The following is a 19,873-nucleotide window of genomic DNA, read 5'->3' as shown; positions in this document are numbered from 1 at the left end:
ACAAGTAAAAACATCCACAGGCTCAAAGTAAAGGGTTGGAAAAAGCAAGCAAATGGAAAACAAAAAAGGTCAGGGGTCTCCCTTCCCCTTCCTCTTCCCCTTCCCCTTCCATTTTTGAGATGGAGTTTTGCTCTGTCACCAGGCTGGAGTGCAATGGTGCGATCTCGGCTTACTGCAACCTCTGCCTCCCAGGTTCAAGCAATTCTCCTGCCTCAGCCTCCCGAGTAGCTGAGACTACAGGTGCACACCACCACGCCCAGCTAATTTTTGTATTTTTAGTAGACAGAGACGGGGTTTCACCATGTTGGCCAGGATGGTCTTGATCTCTTGTCCTTGTGATCCATCCACCTCGGCCTCCCAAAGTGCTGGGATTACAGGCATGAGTGACTGCACCTGACCAGGGGTCACTATTCTTATATCAGATAAAATAGACTTTAAATCAAACAACAGGGCCAGGCACAGTGGCTCACACCTATAATCCCAGAGCTTTGAGAGGCCGAACTGTGACAGAGTAGGAGTATCACCATCTTGCACAAGCACTGTTATTTTCCAATTCACCTTAATCAAAAACTGCCTAAATCCAAAGGGCATCAGTCTAAATGGCTAAGGTCAGCATGACCATAAACCAAAAAAACATCTCCAACGAGAAACATTCCAAACTCCTCCGCAACCAGAGACGTGCTAGCCACCCACCTCTGGCTGGGAAGATGCCAGCCCCAAGATAACTCCCTTCCTGCTGGAAAGATGTCAGCCCCAGGATAACCCCCTCTTCGCCAAGAGACATTCCAACTTCACCATAAACTTCTCCCCCACACATAAATATTCCAAGCTTGTGATAAGCCCCCTCACCCTAAAACCAATATATACTCATGTACTCAGTCTGTAAGAGAAAGTACTCCTGAACAACAACAACAAAAAATCCGCCAGAAGCCCTTCTCAGGTTTTATCTAAAGTAAACCTGTCTCTAACTGCCAAGCCATCCTATGTGTCTCTTTCCCCTTTCTTTAACTCTTACCAGGTAGGAGGATTGCTTGAGCTCAGGAGTTCAAGACCAGACAGGGCAACATGAAAGGAAAAGAAATATTGGAACCCCACAATCACTAAGCCAAAGGGAGAAGTCAAGCTGGGAAATGCTTAGTGCAACCGTGCCTCCTATTCTATTCCTAAAAGATAGCTACTAAGATTAGAAAAAAGTTACATACCTCCCTCACAAGGAATTTCCCTGCAGATGAAGGACAGACAGAATTCAAAGCCATCCCTCTGCTCACTGGGATAAGTGCGTATCTGAGTGCCTCCTTTGGAAAGCCTAATCAGAAACTCAAAAAAAAAAAAAAAAAAAAAAAAAAAAAAGGCAACCATTTGTCTCTTACCTACCTACGACCTGGACATACTCTCCCCACTCTGCATTGTCCTGCTTTTCCAGACACAACCAATGCATATCTTATATATATATTGATTGATGTCTCATGCCTCCCTAAAATGTATAAAACCAAGTTGTGCTCCAACCACTTTGGGCACATGTTGTCAGGACCTCTTGAGGGTGTGTCACAGGCACATGCCCTTAACATTGGCAAAATAAACTTCCTAAATTGACTGAGATCTGTCTCAGATATTTGGGGTTCACAGCAACACAGTGAGACCCCATTTCTATTAAAAAAAAAAAAAAGAAAAAAATTATATATAAAAAACCAACGACAGTACAAAAGAACAAAGAAGGTAATTACATAATGATAAAGGGTTCGATTCAACAAGAAGACTTAACAATTCTAAATATACACATACCCAACACCAAAGCATCCAGTTTCATAAAACAAGCTCTTAGAGATCTATAGAGATAGTAATAATATTGGGAGAGTTCAACATCTCATTGACAGCATTAGACAGATCATTAAGGCAGAAAATTAAAAAACAAATTCTGGGTATAAATTCAACATTTGACCAATTGGACCTAATACATATCTACAGAACACTCCACTCATCAACCACAGAATATATATTCTTCTCAACAGCACACAGAACATACTCCAAGATGGACCACATGCTTGGCCAAAAAGCACATCTCAATAAATTTTAAAAAACTGATTCATTTGTGAGGCCGAGGCAGGTGGATCACTTGAAGGTCAGGAGTTCGTGACCAGATTGGCCAACATGGTGAAACCCCATCTCTACTAAAAATACAAAAAATTAGTCGGCCACAGTGGTGCGTGCCTGTCACCCCAGGTACTCAAGAGGCTGAGGCAGGAGAATCACCTGAACCAGGAGGCAGAGGCTGCAGTGAGCTGAGATAATGCCACTGCACTCTAGTCTGGGTACAGAGCGAGACCCTGTCTCCAAATAAATAAATAAACAAATAAACTGAATTATACCAACCATACTCTCAGAACATAGCAGAATAAAAATAGAAATCAATACCAAGAAGATCTTCCAAAACCACACAATTACATAGAAATTAACTTGCCAGGCTGGGCGCGGTGACTCAAGCCTGTAATCCCAGCACTTTGGGAGGCCGAGACGGGTGGATCACAAGGTCAGGAGATCGAGACCATCCTGGCTAACCCAGTGAAACCCCATCTCTACTAAAAAATATAAAACACTAGCCGGGCGAGGTGGCCGGCACTTGTAGTCCCAGCTACTCGGGAGGCTGAGGCAGGAGAATGGCCTAAACCCGGGAGGCGGAGCTTGCAGTGAGCTGAGATCCGGCCACTGCACTCCAGCCTGGGCGACAGAGCGAGACTCCGTCTCAAAAAAAAAAAAAAAAAAAAAAAGAAATTAACTTGCCCTTGGCTGGGCGCGGTGGCTCACACCTATAATCCTAGCACTTTGGGAGGCCGAGGCGGACAGACTGCCTGAGCTCAGGAGTTCGAGACCAACCTGGGCAATGTGGTGAAACCCCATCTCTACTAAACTACAAAAAACAAAAAAAAATTAGACAGGCGTGGTGGTGTGCGCCTCTAGTCCCAGCTACTCAAGAGGCTGAGGCAGGAGAATTGCTTGAACCCAGGAGGCGGAGGTTGGAGTGAGCCGAGATGGTGCCACTGTACTCCAGCCGGGCGATACAGCGAGACTCTGTCTCACAAACAAACAAACAAACAAACAAACTTGCTCTTGTATAGCTTTTAAGTAAACAATAAAATTATGGCAGAAATCAAAAAATTCTTTGAAATAAATAAAAACAGACACAAAACATATTAAAATGCAGCAAAAACTGTTAAGTTCATAATGCTAAACATCTAACTCAGAAAGAAAGATCTCAAATTAATGATCCAATATCACACTTAGAAGAACAAGAAAAACCAGAACAAACTAACCCCAAAGCTAGCAGAAGAAACAAAAATAATTAAAATCAGAGTGGAATTGAATGAAATTGAGACCCAAAAATCCATACACAGGATCAATGAAACCAAAAGTTGGCTCTTTGAAAGGATAAACAAAATTGATAGACTGCTAGCTAGATTAACAAAAAAAAAAAAAGAGTGACGATCCAAATAAGTACAATCTGAAACAACAAAGTTGACATTACAATAGATTCTACAGAAATACACAAGATCCTCAGAGACTATTATGAACACCTCAATGAACACAAACTAGAAAATCTAGAGGAAATGGATAAACTACACAATCTCCCAAGACTGAATCAGAAAGAAATTGAAATAGAGCAATATCCAGTTCCAAAACTGAATTCATAATAATAATAAAAAAATAACCTACCAACCAAAAAGTCCTGGACCAGATGAATTCACAGCTGAATTCTACCAGATATACAAAGAAGAATGGGTACCAATTCTACTGAAACCATTCCCAAAAATCAAGAAGGAATTCCTCCCTAAGTTGTTCTACAAAGCCAGCATCGCCCTAATACCAAAACCTGGAAAAGACACAATGAAGAAAGAAAAGTACAGGCCAATATCCCTGATGAACATAGAAACAAAAATCCTCAACAAAATACTAGCAAATCGAATCCAGCAACACATCAAAAAGTTAATGCATCATGATCAAGTAGGCTTCATTGTTGAGATGCAACGTTGGTTCCATATACGCAAATGAATAATTGGGATTCACCACATAAAGAAAATTAAACACTATATATGATCACCTCAATAGATGTGAGAATAGCCTTCATAAAATCCAACATCCCTTCATGATAAAAAAACAAAACCCTCAACAAACTAGGCATTGAAAGAATATATCTCAAAATAATAAGAATCATCTATGACAAACCCACAGCCAATATCATACTGAACAGGCAAAAGCTGGAAGCATTCTCCTTGAGAACTGGAAGAAGACAAGGATACCCACTCTCACCACTCCTATTCAACACAGTACTGGAAGTCCTTGCCAGAACAATCAGGCAAGAAAAAGAAATAAAAGGCATCCAAATAGGAAAAGAAGAAGTCAAACAATCTCTCTTCTCTGACAATATGATTCCATATCAAGAAAACCCTAAAGACTCCACAAAAAGGCTCCTGAAGCTGATAAACAACTTCAGTAAAATTTCAGGTTACAAAATCAATGTATAAAATCAGCAGCATTTCTATACATCAATAATGTTCAAGCTGACAGCCAAATCAAGAATGCAACTCCATTTACAATAGCCACCAAAAAAAAAAAAAAAAAATTAAAAACCCAGGAACACATCTTACCAAGGAGGTGAAAGAGCTCTACAAGGAGAACTACAAAATACTACTGAAAGAAATCATAGATGACACCAACAAATGAAAAATCCATGCTTATGGATTGCAAAAATCAATTATCATTTTTTAAAATACCCATGCTGCCCAAAGCAACCTATAGATTCAACACTATTCCATTTTTTTATTTTTTCCCCTGATAAATGTCAGAGTCTTTGGTTTTTGTTTTTATTTCCATAAGTTATTGGGGAACAGGTGGTGTCTGGTTACATCAGAAAGTTCTTTGGTGGTGATTTGTGAGATTCACCTCATCACCCAAGCAGTATACACTGCAACCAATTTGTGATCTTTTATCCCTCACCACCTTCCCATCCTTTCCCCAAGTCCCTGAATTCCACTGTGTCATTTTTATGCTTCAATGCTATTCCTGTCAAACTACCAACAGCATTTTTCACAGAATCAGAAAAAAATTTTCTTAAATTCATATGGAACCAAAAAATGGCACAAATAGCCAAAGCAATCCTAAGCAAAAAGAATAAAGCTGAAGGCACCACATTACTCAATTTCAAACTGTACTTGAAGGCTAAGGTAACCAAAACAGCATGGTCCTGGTACAAAAACAGACACACAGACCAATGGAATAGAGAATCCAGAAATACAGCCACACACCTACAGCCATCTGATCTTTGACAAAGTTGACAAAAACAAGCAATGAGTTAGAGACTCCTTATTCAATAAATGGTGCTAGGATACGTGGCTAGCTATATGCAGAAGAATGAAACTGGACCCCTACCTTTCACCATATACAAAAATCAACTCAAGATGCATTAAATATTAAAATGTAAGACCTCAAACTATAAAAATCCTAGTTAGAAAAAAAAGAGAAAACACCGTTCTGGACATTGGCCCTGAGAAAGAACTTATGACTAAGTTCTCAAAAGCAACTGCAACAAAAACAAAAATTGATAAGTGGGACCTAATTAATCTCTTTAGATTAATTAAGCTCTTTAGCTTCTGTAAAACAAAAGAATCCACAGACAATCCATAGAATAGGAGAAAATATTTGCTAACTACATATCTTTATAGATTCTGGACATTAGACAAAGGTCTTTATCCTAACTTTCTCTAATATCTAGAATCTATAAGGAAATTAATTCAACAAGCAAAAAACAATGCCATTAAAAACTGGGCAAAAGAACTGAGCACAGTGGCTCACGCCCGTAATCCCAGCACTTTGGAGGCCAAGGCGGGTGGATCACGAGGTCAGGAGATCAAGACCATCCTGGTTAACATGGAGAAATCCTGTCTGTACTAAAAATACAAAAAATTAGCCAGGCATGGTGGCTCGTGCCTGTAATCCCAGCTACTTGGGAGGCTGAAGCAAGAGAATCGCTTGAACCCAAGAGGCAGAGGTTGCAGTGAGCAGAGATAGCGCCACTGTACTCCAGCCTGGGTGATAGAATGAGACTCCATTTCAAAAAAAAAAAAAAGTGGGCAAAAGACATGAAAAGACACTTCTCAAAAGAAGACATACGAGCAGCCAACAAACACATGAAGAATTGCTCAACATCACCAATCACCAGAGAAATACAAATCAAAACCACAATGAGACATAATCTCATACCAGTCAGAATGGCTATTACTAAAAAGTCAAAAAACAACAGATGCTAGAGAGGTTGAAGACAAAGGGGAACACTTATACATTGTTGGTGGGAATGTAAATTAGTTCAGCCACAGAGGAAAGCAGTTTGGAAATTTCTCAAAGAACTTAAATAAAAACTACCATTCGACCCAGCAATTCATCACTGGGTATATATCCAAAAGAAAATAAATAATTCTACCAAAAATACACATGCACTTGCATGTTCATCACAGCACCACTCACAATAGCAAAGACATACAATCAACCTAGGTGCCCATCAATGGATACCTGGTGGATTGGATACAGAAAACACAGTAGATATGCACCACGGAATACTACGCAGTCATAGAAAAGAATAAAATCATGTCCCTTTAGCAACATGGATGCAACTGGAGGCCATTATTCTAAGTGAATTAACAAATTAACAGAAAACCAAATACTGCATGTTCTCACTTATAAGTGGAGGCTAAACACTGGGTACTCGTGGACATAAAGACAGCTACAACAGATACTGGGGACTAATAGAGAAGGGAGGCAGGGAACAGGGCAAGGGCTCAAAAGCTAACTGCTGGGTACTATGCCCACTATCTAGGTGATGAGATCACTCATATCCCAAACCACAGCAACCGCATCACACAATATACCTATGTAACAAACCTGCATGCGTACCCTCTGAATCTGAAATAAAAGTTGAAATTATAAAAAATAAAATAAAATCATAAATCTAATTAAATTATGTGTACATCATTGTATAAAGATTTTTTAAATCCGACCTCAGTTTTTGTGAAGATTGTGAAAATAGCAGTCATCCCCAAACGTTTCTTGTTGGCAAATAATGTATTAAATATGCTAAATATGATGTTGTTACATGACCATGAGAGTTTTTTAAATTTCTAGAATACATCTCGGTGGAAAGATCATCATCAAGAGGGAGAGGACTACCTTCTATTTAAAAGAATATTCCATAAATGCACCTTGAATAGAACAAAGTTTTATGTACACAAAAACTACATAGAACACAAACGGTAAATTAAAGAGTCTATAGATCCTTCAGAAATTCCAAATGCTAGAAACTAGAACCTTCATGATTTACATGAGGGAGATGTTTTACCCACTGTCAGTTTCAGAAAGAAGTAAACACTATAACTGAAAAGAGACTAAGTCAAGAAAGAAACCTTAACTTTTTTTTTTAATCAATGTGTTATTTTGAGTGACAATTTCAAAGTATCAGAAAGAATAAGGAACCAATTTCTTTAAAGACTACTGGTGAAAAAGTTGGAAAAATGAGAGACAACTCACTGAAAGGAAAGTAGTGGGGGTTGGAAACATGTATAGTTATATAATAAACATACCTACATACCTTTTCAACTGATTATTTAGAATAATTCAGAAAAAAGAAATAAAAAGAACAAAGCAAAACAAAACAGGAGCTCAGAGCTCCAGGCGACAAGATAACAGACCTGACATGAGGAGAGACATTAAGGTGCAGTTTAATCTATTTAATTAAAAAGAAAATTTTTGGGGGGGAGATGGAGTCTCACTCTGTCACCCAGGCTGGAGTGCAGTTGAGAGATCTAGGCTTACTGCAACCTCCACCTACTGGGTTTAAGCAATTCTCCTGCCTCAGCCTCCTGAGTAGCTGGGACTACAGGTGCACACCACTACACCTGGCTAATTTTTTGTATTTTAATAGAGACCGGGTTTCACCATGTTGCCCAGGCTGGCTGCAAACTCCTGAGCTCAGGCAATCCGCCTGCCTTGGCCTCCCAAAGTGTTGGGATTACAGGCATGAGCCACCGGACCTGGCCTATTTAATCTAAATATTAACTAAACATACACACACACACACACATTTTTTTTCTTTTCTTTTTTTTTTGAGACGGAGTCTCACTCTGTCACCCAGACTGGAGTGCGGTGTTGTGATCTCGGCTCACTACAACCTCCGTCTCATGGGTTCAAGCGATTCTCCTGCCTCAGCCTCCCCAGTAGTAGGGACAGGTGTGTGCCACCACATCTGGCTAATTTTTATATTTTCAGTAGAGACAAGGTTTCACCATGTTGGCCAGGATGGTCTCAAGCTCCTGACCTCAGGCAATCTGCCCGCCTCAGCCTCCCAAAGTGCTGGGATTACAGACGTGAGCCTCTGTACCCGGCCTAAACACTAATAATTGAAACTTATGGGACTGCAAGTCATAAACTGAATTAGGATAGTCCTCTGGAAAGTATGATGTAGTAGAAGGAAGATCAGAAGTCAGAAGGCCTGGGTCCATGCCCTGATTCTGCCAGGAAACAAGAGTCTAGATCTTTGACAAGGCACTTAAACATTAAGTCTGGACTCTTAATCTAAAAACGATTATGTTTGAAGAGGTTATTTTGGGGATTCCTCTTAACTGTAAGATTTATAGACTCATTATTTATAACACATGCCTTAAATCGGCACTTAATGAATATTTGTTTCTTTTACTTCCTACTCTGACTTAAATGTTTGAAGGTTTGTAAAAGAAAGCAAAAACAAGAAAATACATGCCCTGCTGTTTAAATAAACTGTGGATTGCCCGGCAGGCATAGTGGCTCACAGTGTAATCCCAGCATTTTGGGAGGCTGAGGCAGGAGGATCACCTGAGGTTGGGAGATTGAGACCCACTTGGCAACATAGCAAGACCCCATGTCTTTAAAAAAAAAAAGGTTTTTTAATTAGCTGGGCATGGTGAAATGCACCTGTAGTCGCAGCTATTTGGTAGGCTAAAGCGGGAAAATCGCTTGTGGCCAGGAGTTTAAGGTTACAATGAGCTGTGATCATACCATTATACTCCAGCCTGGGTGATGGAGCAAGGCCTGGCCTCAATTAATCAATAAACAAGCAAACAAACAAACTTTGTATGATCTATTTGAAGGAAGTTTATAAAAAGCCTAGATTTTCTTTCTTTCTTTCTTTCTTTCTTTTTTTGAGACAGAGTCTCGCTCTGTTGCCCACGCTGGAGTGCAGTGCTGCAATCTCGGCTCACTGCAACCTCCGCCTCCTAGGTTCAAGCAATTTTAGTGTTTCAGCTTCGCTAGTAGTTGGGATTACAGGCGCATGCCACCATGCCCAGCTAATTTTTGTATTTTCAGTAGAGATGGGGTTTCGCCATGTTGGCCAGGCTGGTCTCAAACTCCTGACCTCAAGTGATCTGCCCACCTTGGCCTCCCAAAGGGCTGGGATTACAGGCATGAGCAAGTGTGCCTGGACAAAAAATGTCCAGGTTTTTTTTTTTTTTAATTGCCTAGGCTACCGTGATTCACGCTTCATCAAGTTAGCACTGTGAAGCGCATATCTGGTGTTTGGGAGAGATTTAAAAGCCCCTACATAATAAACATTTCTGGTCACAAAACTGTGACTTAGAGTAAGAATGCCACCTGAACACCAACTTCCCTGGCAATGCTGAATGTGGAAGCGTTGTCAAAGAAAAACCTTTAGCAGGTTATGCTACTATTAACATAATAAAGTGAAAACCTACTTTGAAATAAACCCATTTAAATAATGACAAAATTAACAAAACATACACCTCAAGGCCTTAATACACAAAATAGCCATCTAATAAGGTAATTAAGCCTAAACTAGTCTTACACCCTAGAAAGTTGAAACTGCTCAGTTCTCTACAGGAAAGGACAGCCCCGTCATTCAACTTGCCAATAAACCTGCTTTAGTGACAGATCATTACGTTCCTACTCAGTTAAATTAGTAGCTATGCATTGCATTGTTAGTAACAGACACTGAATAACCAGGTTTATAAATCAACTTTTATTTACTCTTATTTACCACTTACATAAAAACCATAAATTTCACAACCTGATTTACATTTTAGTCAAGAATTATTCCTCTAGGAAATATAAAGTTTAAAGCTCATGATCTTAACAGTACAAAGGCTAATGGATATTCTTACCGGATGAAATAAGTATGCGCAAGCTTTCTAGCTTGCCATACTGAGCAGCCACAAATAAAGGTGTGATTCCAAAGTCATCCTGGCATTCCTTGTTGGCTCCTTTTTTAAGAAGCAATTTTATGATCTCAGCATTTTCCTAAAGCACAGATTCACACATTTTAAATAAGAAAAAAAAACAAAGAAAATAAAAGGTATCTTTTTTCTTATTGTGTTTTTTTTTTCTTTTTTATCCTCTCACTAAAGGATAACTTGAAGAAAAAAACAAAACAGTATACTGCTGTATTGGTTGGAAAGAAATTGGCCAAACAATCAGATTATCCTATACTTCTCAGTTAATTCAATAAATGTAAACATGAAACACTGATCTCTAGGAATTATAAACCTTATAGAATCCTGCAAAATTAGCTTGCTAACCCAAGTACTAAGGAGCCATCACAATTTCTAAACACACTATTCTAAATAAAATAACCCATTGCTCTTCATCAATTTATATCCCAAATAACTGACAGTTTCTTAAACATGGCATCAACATTTTTAAAATGTAGGTAATCCCTATAGCCCAGAGCTTCTACAGCTACTACAGAAGTTGGTTTATTCAGAATCATCATTAGCATTTAGACTGCCTTTTCTGTACTGCACTAACCATCATAAATCACAGGCGAGCAGAAAGCAAAAACTGCATAGGACTGTCATTTTAAGAGGGTAAAACACACAATTTACATGGAAATGAAATAATACATTCAGAGGTTACCTGAAAAGAAGCCTGGTGCAAGGAGTTCCATCCACACATAGAATGGGATCCATTAACATTTGCTCCGTGTTGAAGCAACAGCTTTAACACATCTATCTGTCCATTTTCAACAGCTGCAATACAGCAGTTAGAAAAATTAATGTCAGCAAAAAGGCATGTTTGTAGGACTGGACACTTTGGTGATGTTCTCATCACTTATTCACCTCAGAACCACAATGCTCTCATTATTCCTAAACATTTATCACAATTTTCTTAGCCTAAATCTATTAACATATATCTAATTCTTTCTGAACACACACAAAATTATTTTCAACAGCATGTTAAAAGACACAGAGGAACTGGAAGCAAGAAGCAAACGTTTATTCTCTCTGAAAATGGAAATAGCCTAGTTCTAGTTTGTTAAAATGAAACTGGGAGGATATAAGATGGACAATTCAGAAACAACAGTACCAGTCTGGAAAAGCAATCTCAAAAGGACTGAAAGGTTTGTTATTACTACATTTGATCACAAATAAAAAGAGTCACTGACAAAATGAAAAAGCAAGTTCTTCATCTTAGTTTTTTTTTTTTTTTACCATTATGAACCGTAAGCATTGTCAAAATGTTCTTATATCCATCAATGAAAATGTAAATGTTCTTGCTTATGTGAACTAAAAGGGGATTTCAGAAAAAAATAAAAAATGTTGTTAAAGAGACGCAAATTATTTTGCATAAAACTTTGCTATGAAGGTGGCACTAATTATGGAGGAATTTAAGCACGACATTAATGAAAAACAGAATGCCAGAATAGAATTATAAAGTGCTTTACAAAATAAGTACAAACACATACACACATTATTAGCAAATTAGGTATATTGTGAATGTTGTTACGTGTAAGGCTACTGAGTGACATCTTTAAATTTTAAGTTCAGAAACTTAAAATTGAGAAATAGTAATATTTATAAGAAAGAAAGGTAAGATATGTATAAGAAGGTCTGGCTAACGTGCTTGGATATGGGAAAGAAGATTTAACTTGATTTCATATCTTGGCGATTGTGAACGGTGCTGCAATGAACATACGAGTGCATGTATCTTTATGGTAGAATGATTTCTATTCCTTTGGGTATATACCCAGTAACGGGATTGCTGGGTCAAATGGCAGCTGTTTTCAGCTCTCTGAGGAATCACCATACTGCCTTCCACAATGGCTGAATTAATGTACACTCCCATCAACAGTGTACACATGTTCCTTTTTCTCCTCAACCTCGCCAGCACCTGTTATTTTTTTACTTTTTAATACCAGCCATTCTGACTGCTGTGAGATGGTACCTCATTGTGGTTTTGATTCACAGGAAAAAAGATTTGAAGAATAAGATTTTTTTTTTTCATTTCAAACATATAGTTATTCTGTATCTCCTACTATAGCAGGAGGCAGGAAATGGGAATCAACACTTCTCAGTCACAAAATTAGAAAGGCACATTTGGATAATGAGTCACATTAGAAAACGCTAATATACATGAAACAATGGGAATATAAAAATCCTTAAAAGTGTAAAGCAAGAAATGATAAGTATGCTCATTACTACTGAAGATGAGTAACATGCCACTGATATTCTACTAGTTTTATATATTGAATTTATACCAAAGCTTATTTCCCCATAAGACTCTCAGAAGTTCTTTAATAAAAAATTATCCACCAGGTGTGGTGTCTTACACCTGTAATCCCAGCACTTTGGGAGGCCAAGGTGGGTGGATCATGAGGTCAGGACATCGAGATCATCCTGGCTAACACCATGAAAAACCGTTTCTACTAAAAATACAAAAAATTAGCCGGGTGTGGTGGCATGCACCTGTATTCCTAGCTACTCAGGAGGCTGAGGCAGGAGAACTGCTTGTACCTGGGAGGTGGAGGTTGCAGTGAGCCGAGATTGCGGCAGTGCACTCTAGCCTGGGTAACAGAGCAAGACTCCATCTCAAAAACAAAAATAAAAACAAAAACTCTTACTCTAAAGGGTTTCAGAAATGTAACCAATGGCTGTGATAGTGTACCACTGAGGTAGGAATCTAACATAACTAAGTTAATATTCAAAAGCATTTACCATAAAGAAAACAGTTTTTCAAGCTAAGCAATTTCTGTATAAACGATCTAAAGTCAATCTAATTTGGGGTGGCTTGCAGGTACCCCATAAATATATACACTGACTTTACCCACAACACTTTTTCGGGCTTTTTTGGGTTTTTTGTTTGTTTGTTTGTTTTTGTTTTTTTTGGGATGGAGTCTCGCTCTGTCACCCAGGCTGGAGTGCAATGGTGCGATCTCAGTTCACTGCAACCTCTGCCTCCCCGGTTCAAGCAATTCTCCCACCTCAGCCTCCTGAGTAGCTGGGATTATAGACACCCGCCATCATGCTTGGCTAATTTTTGGTATTTTGGTGAGACGGTGTCTCACCGTGTTGGCCAGGGTGGTCTTGAACTCCTGACCTCAGGTGATCCACCTGCCTCGGCCTCCCAAAATGCCGGGATTACAAGCGTGAGCCATCACACTCGGCCCCCAAAACAGTTTGTTTTGTTTTATTTTGAGACAGAGTCTCACTCTGTCACCCAGGCTACAGTGCAGTCACCCAGGCTAGAATGCAGTGGTGCAATCTTGGCTTACTGCAACCTCCCCGTCCTGGGTTTCACGCGATTCTCCTGCCTCAGCCTCCCGAGTAGCTGGGATTACAGGCGTGCACCACCATGTCTGGCTAATTTTTGTGTTTTTAGTAGATACAAGGTTTCACCATGTTGGCCAAGTTGGTCTCGAACTCCTGGCCTCACGTGATCCACCCGCCTCAGCCTCCCAAAGTGCTGGGATTATAGGCATGAGCCACCACACCCAGCCCCACAACAGTTTTTTAAAAATAACTGAAAATTTCAAAAAAAGAAAAATAAAGAAATTACAAATGAAATTACCATATAAAAAATAAAGTCTGAAAATAACAGTAATAATTTCGGGTGGCAGTCATAAAAGGAAAAAAATCTGTTTCATATCAAATTCATACATCATTATCAGTGATTGTTAGCAAAAATCATTCTATAGCCAGTCCATGACTTGAAGTTTATCAGGTTGTCAGCAGTGATATATGAAGGAGAGTGAAGATAACTTTGTTTTCCAGAAGTTAGGCTGACCTTATAAAAATTCAAGTCAAAAAAAAATGTGTATTGATTATTAAATACAATATAGATGACAGGAAATTTTTTTTTTTTTTTTTGAGATGCAGTCTTGCTCTGTCGCCCAGGCTGGAGTGTGGTGGCCCAATCTCTCCGCCCACTGCACGTTCCGCCTCCTGGGTTCACACCATTCTCCTGCCTCAGCCTCCCAAGCAGCTGGGAGTATAGGTGTCCGCCACCATGCCGCGCTGATTTTTTTGTTGTTGTTGTTGTTGCATTTTTAGTAGAGACGGGGGTTTCACCGTGTTAGCCAGGATGCTCTTGATCTCCTGATCTCGTGACCCGCCCACCTTGGCCTCCCAAACTGCTGGGATTACAAGCATGAGCCACCGCACCCAGCCAAAATTTTCATTTTTTTAACCTCATGATGCAATAGTATGTTTTCACTTTTAATATCATAAATACATTAAGAAATCTGATATCTGCAACTATTAAAAACATTTCCCAACGACAAAAGTAAAACCTACACATGAGCAGAAAAATATTATTTTCACAGCCCTTGTTAATTATTTCAAAATAAAGCAAATTTAATAGTTATCAATTGAGAAATTGTGGTTTAGAAAAGTGTATTTAGAGCTCAGATTTACTACCAAAGCCTCCGCTTTGGAAGAGGAGCATTCACTTTGTCTATTAAAATGGAATTATCAAATTGGATGGGCTGAATGGTTTGCTTCCAAAAAGGAGGTCATTACTTTACACATACATACATACACAGACATACTTTCTCAAGCCTACTGAGAAAACCAAATATAAGAGCATGTTTAGAAACTACCTAGCAAATAAAATAGACTTTGCAATCTTTTCTAAGAACAGAGTCAACCACTCAAGTATCTATAAATATTGAGTGAGTACCTGTGAATTCCATGGAGATAGTGGGAACACAGATGAAAGGGGAAGGATAGAGAAGGATATCAAAGTATAAAAAGAGTGCTTCTGCCTTGAGAGCTATCTAGATATACAGAAAAATGATACATGTCAGCAACAGCAAATTAACCCCACCCAACTGAAACAATGATGCTAACAGAAATGAACTACACAACGATATTTTACATTATATTCTGTGTAGAAACTTGATTTACTTTTACTTTTTCCATATTTCATAAGAAGAAGCAGGCTTCCACCTTTTTTTTTTTTTTTTTTTTTGAGACGGAGTCTCGCTCTGTCGCCCAGGCTGGAGTGCAGTGGCTGGATCTCAGCTCACTGCAAGCTCCGCCTCCCGGGTTTACGCCATTCTCCTGCCTCAGCCTCCCGAGTAGCTGGGACTACAGGCGCCCGCCACCTCGCCCGGCTAGTTTTTTGTATTTTTTTTTAGTAGAGACGGGGTTTCACCGTGTTAGCCAGGATGGTCTCGATCTCCTGACCTCGTGATCCGCCCGTCTCGGCCTCCCAAAGTGCTGGGATTACAGGCTTGAGCCACCGCGCCCGGCCGCTTCCACCTTTTTAGAGTTTCATCTGTGTCCTTTCCCTCGACCCCATACCTTCTCCATTTCTTTTTTTTTTTTTCTTCTTTTTTTAGATGGATTCTCACTCTGTCACCCAAGCTAGAGTGCAGTGGCACTATTTCGGCTCATAGCAACCTCTGTCTCCCGGGTACGAGCGATTCTCCTGCCTCCGCCTCCCAAGTAGCTGGGACTACCGGCATGTGCCACCAAGACCAGCTAATTTTTGTATTTTTAGTAGAGACGGGGTTTCTCCATTTTGGCCAGGCTGGTCTTGAACTCCTGACCTCATATAATCTGCCCGCCTTGGCCTCCCACCTTCTCCACTGCCGAGACCAGCTCAATGGGGGAGACCCTAACCCAGCAGCGCTAGAGGAATTAAAGACACACACACAGAAATATAGAGGTGTGGAGTGGGAAATCAGGGGTCTCACAGCCCTCAGAGCTGAGAGCCTTGAACAGAGATTTACTCATGTATTTATTTATTTATTTTTTATTTATTTATTTATTTATTTATTGAGACAGAGTCTCGCCCTGCCGCCCAGGCTGGAGTGTAGTGGGGAGATCTCGGCTCACTGCAAGCTCCGCCTCCCGGGTTCCCGCCATTCTCCTGCCTCAGCCTCCCGAGTAGCTGGGACTACAGGCGCCCGCCACCTCGCCCCGATAGTTTTTTTGTATTTTTTAGTAGAGAGGGAGTTTCACTGTGTTAGCCAGGATGATCTCGATCTCCTGATCTCGTGATCCGCCCGTCTCAGCCTCCCAAATTGCTGGGATTACAGGCTTGAGCCACCGCGCCTGGCCTACTCATGTATTTATTAACAGCAAGCCAGTGAGTGATAAGCATTGTTTCTACAGATTCTAGATTAACTAAAAGTATTCCTTATGGGAAATAAAGGGCTGGGTTGGGCTAGTTATCTGCAGCAGGAGTATGTCCTTAAGGCACAAAGGTTTAAGAACACCTTTAAGCGGTTTTCCACTCCAGGTGGGCCAGGTGTCCCTTGCCCTCACTGAGGTAAACCCACACAACCTTCCAGCGTGGGCATTAGGGCCATCACAAACATGTCACAGTGCTGCAGAGATTTTGTTTATGGCCAGTTTTGGGGTCAGTTTATGGCCAGATTTTGGGGGGCGTGCTCCCAACACTCCACTTTGGAGTTTGCTCCTCATATTGTCTCTTCTCCAATTTTCTCTCATTATTCCGTCTCTATTGGGCTCTACTGTTCAACCTGCAAACAATTTAGGTTTTCCTTTCCCTAAAAATAAAACAAACAAATTATCTTCCAATCTACCATTTTCTCTCGCTTTCTTTTTTTTACCACTAAACTTCCCCCAAAGACTACACTTAATGAGTCTACATTCAATGATCACATTTTCCCACCAATCACTCATTCATTCATTCAACAAATTCTACTTAGTGTCTACTATGTACCAGGCAATATTCCAGGTACTAGAGACATAGAAGTGAATAAGAGACAAAAATATCTGCCTCCATGGACCTTTTAATCACTTAATCAATAACTATCATGTAAATTCTACTGCCATAATTCATGTGAAGCTATTCCCAAGAAAATAATCATTAAATTCAATGATTTGAATCAGCCTTGAACCTCCTATTCAGTTCCTACTGTCTCTGGCATTAAGTTCTCCATATTTTTCTAATATAAACTTTTTTCCCATGTCAACAGCACTGTTTAGTGTTACAACTTTCTGTAACAACTCGTTCTTCTTGTTTTACTTTTTCTATCCTACTATTTCAGAAATGTGATGACTCACCAGGATTCTGTCTTCAATCTCTATTTTTTTTCCTTTACTTTGTACATGTTCTTTTTTTTTTGAGATGGAGTCTTGTTCTGTTGCCTAGGCTGGAGTGCAGTGATGTGACCTCTGCAACCTCCACCTCCCAGGTTCAAGCAATTCTCCTGCCTCAGCCTCCCTAGTTGCTGGGATCACAGACGTATGCCTCCATGCCCAGATAAATTTTGTACTTTTAGTAGAGATGGGTTTTCACCATGTTATCCAGGCTGGTCTCGAACTCCTGACCTCAAATGATCAGCCCGCCTCGGCCTACCAAATTGCTGGGATTACAGATGTGAGCCACCATGCCCGGCCTATGCATGTTCTCTATTAGTGAATTTGTTCAATTGTGAAACGTTACTGAGCAAATTCATCTCTAGGTGAATGATTGCTCCTAACTGAACTTTCCCTCATGGTCCAGAACCAAATTTCCAAATATCTGCCAAATATTTCCATCCAGACATTCTATCAGCCCCTTAAAATCGACGCGCTTAACACAGAACTGGAGGCATAAATTTAATAAAACATGCAAAACCTCTATACTGAAAACTATAAAATACTACTGAGAAAAGCAAAGATCCAAAAAAAAAAAAAAGTAGCATACACCATGTTCATGGATATAATGATTCACTATTATAAAAATATCAATTCTCCCCAAATCAATCTAAAGATTCAATATGAGCCCAATCAAAACACCCAAAGGTGCTACAGGTATTGTCTTAATAGTTGGGGAAAAAAAACAAAAACTGATTCATATAGATGGGAGTGTAAACAGCCAAATAAAGCCAAAACAATCATGTAGAATAAAGCAAGAGGACTCATACACCCAGATATCAAAACTAATAAAGCTGAAATAATTAAGGTAGCATGGTATTGGTACAGGATAGAGAAAGAGACTAATAAAACAACTGAAACTGCAAAAACAGATACCCCCAACAAATGGTCACTTTTACGACAAAGGTGACAATGGTTTGGGGTCCACTGAATATTCATATGGGGGAAAAAAAATCTTGACCCCTATCCCACACAATACACAATAATCAATTTCATATGGATTGGACATTAAATTCCAGATTGGATCTGGGAACAATAAAGCTTCTAGAAAAAAAAAAAAAAGCAGAAAGGAAAAATCTATAAACTGACCTTGGAATAGAAAAATAATTTTTAATCTTTATATTAAAAGCAATAAACATAAAGGTAAATAGTGATAAATTGAACCATGTTAAAATTAAGAACTCCTTAAATCAATAAAAAGATAAATTATTTTTAAAACATGGGAAAATAATTAGAGGTAAAACACTACTGAGGGGCCATGGAACTCCTAAGACTTCTGGCTGTGCCAGAGTGATGAGACCATACTGTTCCAAAAGAATGGAGATCAATCCTGGGTACTTGTGAGAGGAAGGGGGAGGATGTCTCCACACTTTTGTGTACGTAGGAAATTGTCCATGACATTTTAAAAAAGGAAAAAAAAAAAAAAAAAAAAAGACTGCCACAAATGCTGAAGGGAATTCCAAAATGAAAATTTCAAAAACACTTTGAGTATCTAAAATATTCCTAATGTGCATACAGTATACTCTGAATTTTTTAAAACACATCAGAATAAAAATCAAAGTGAACATTGTCCTATTCACTCAGTAATATTAAAGTCACATTTTGTATATTAATTGAAAAATGACTTAAAACCTAAAGAAACAGGGAGAGAGAGAAGAGACAAGAAATAGATAAATCCACGGCAGAATAATAACACAGTAATTAGGACAGAACTAACCTTCATATACTTTGCACCTCTTATGGTATTTATTACAGCCTATCTTGAATTCTGGTTATTATAATATCCTCAATTAAATTGTAAGCCCATGATATCAGGAACTAAGTCTGATAGTGTAGAAGCCTGATAATCACCTAATCAATGGAGGATAAAGAGAAAAAATCAGTTGTGACTTTTACTATCCTACTGATAAGCAAAACTGGTTGGCTAAGCTGGTGTTTCTTTGCTCCTTCACCTTTTTATGTGAGACCTATCTAGGATCACATCTCAGGGTAAAGGAGATAAATATTTCAAAAATAAAACAGGACTATTGTTCGGTTAAGGATGTATGAAGAACTGCACTCATTCTGTTGCTATCCAGAACTGCTCTCGAATATAGAAGACACAAGCTTCATTTGGCTGTTTAAATTTAAATTTGAATTAATTAAAATGGAATAAAATTAAAATTTGAGTTATTCAATCAAACCAGACAAACTTCAAGTGCTCAAGAGCCCCATGTGGCTAGTGACTATCATAAGGGACAATGTAGATACAGGACAATTCCAAGTTCTATTGGGTAGCACTGGTTTAGAGATTAGAACTGAATTGAATTGAAATTTAACCTAGAATACTAGGCATACCTGTCTTCAAGATACATGTTTAGCATTGGAAACAGAGAGTCAGTCGATCAATTGCAGGTCTTAGAGTACGTGTCAAAGAGAGAAAGAAAATGTGTAATTCTAGAAGCTAGAAAAGT

General features: G+C 39.2%; 1 protein-coding gene across 9 annotated transcripts in view; it reads right to left on the bottom strand.

Annotated features, from left to right (window-relative positions):
- Positions 1–19,873, bottom strand: part of ASB3 (ankyrin repeat and SOCS box containing 3) — a 122,332-nt gene that overhangs the window by 51,493 nt on the left and 50,966 nt on the right. For all 9 annotated transcript variants that reach the window (XM_033175719.1, XM_033175720.1, XM_033175718.1 and 6 more), the window contains 2 exons: positions 10,945–11,057; positions 10,194–10,329 (listed from right to left, as the gene is read on the bottom strand). In XM_033175719.1, coding sequence (XP_033031610.1) covers positions 10,194–10,329; positions 10,945–11,057 — 249 coding nt within the window. The remainder of the gene's footprint in view (positions 1–10,193; positions 10,330–10,944; positions 11,058–19,873) is intronic.

Source organism: Trachypithecus francoisi, unplaced genomic scaffold, assembly GCF_009764315.1.
Source record: "Trachypithecus francoisi isolate TF-2019V2 unplaced genomic scaffold, Tfra_2.0 Lachesis_group17, whole genome shotgun sequence".
Classification (NCBI taxonomy): domain Eukaryota; kingdom Metazoa; phylum Chordata; class Mammalia; order Primates; family Cercopithecidae; genus Trachypithecus; species Trachypithecus francoisi.
Note: the sequence above shows the minus strand (reverse complement) of the source record. Positions and strands in the feature narration are given on the sequence as shown.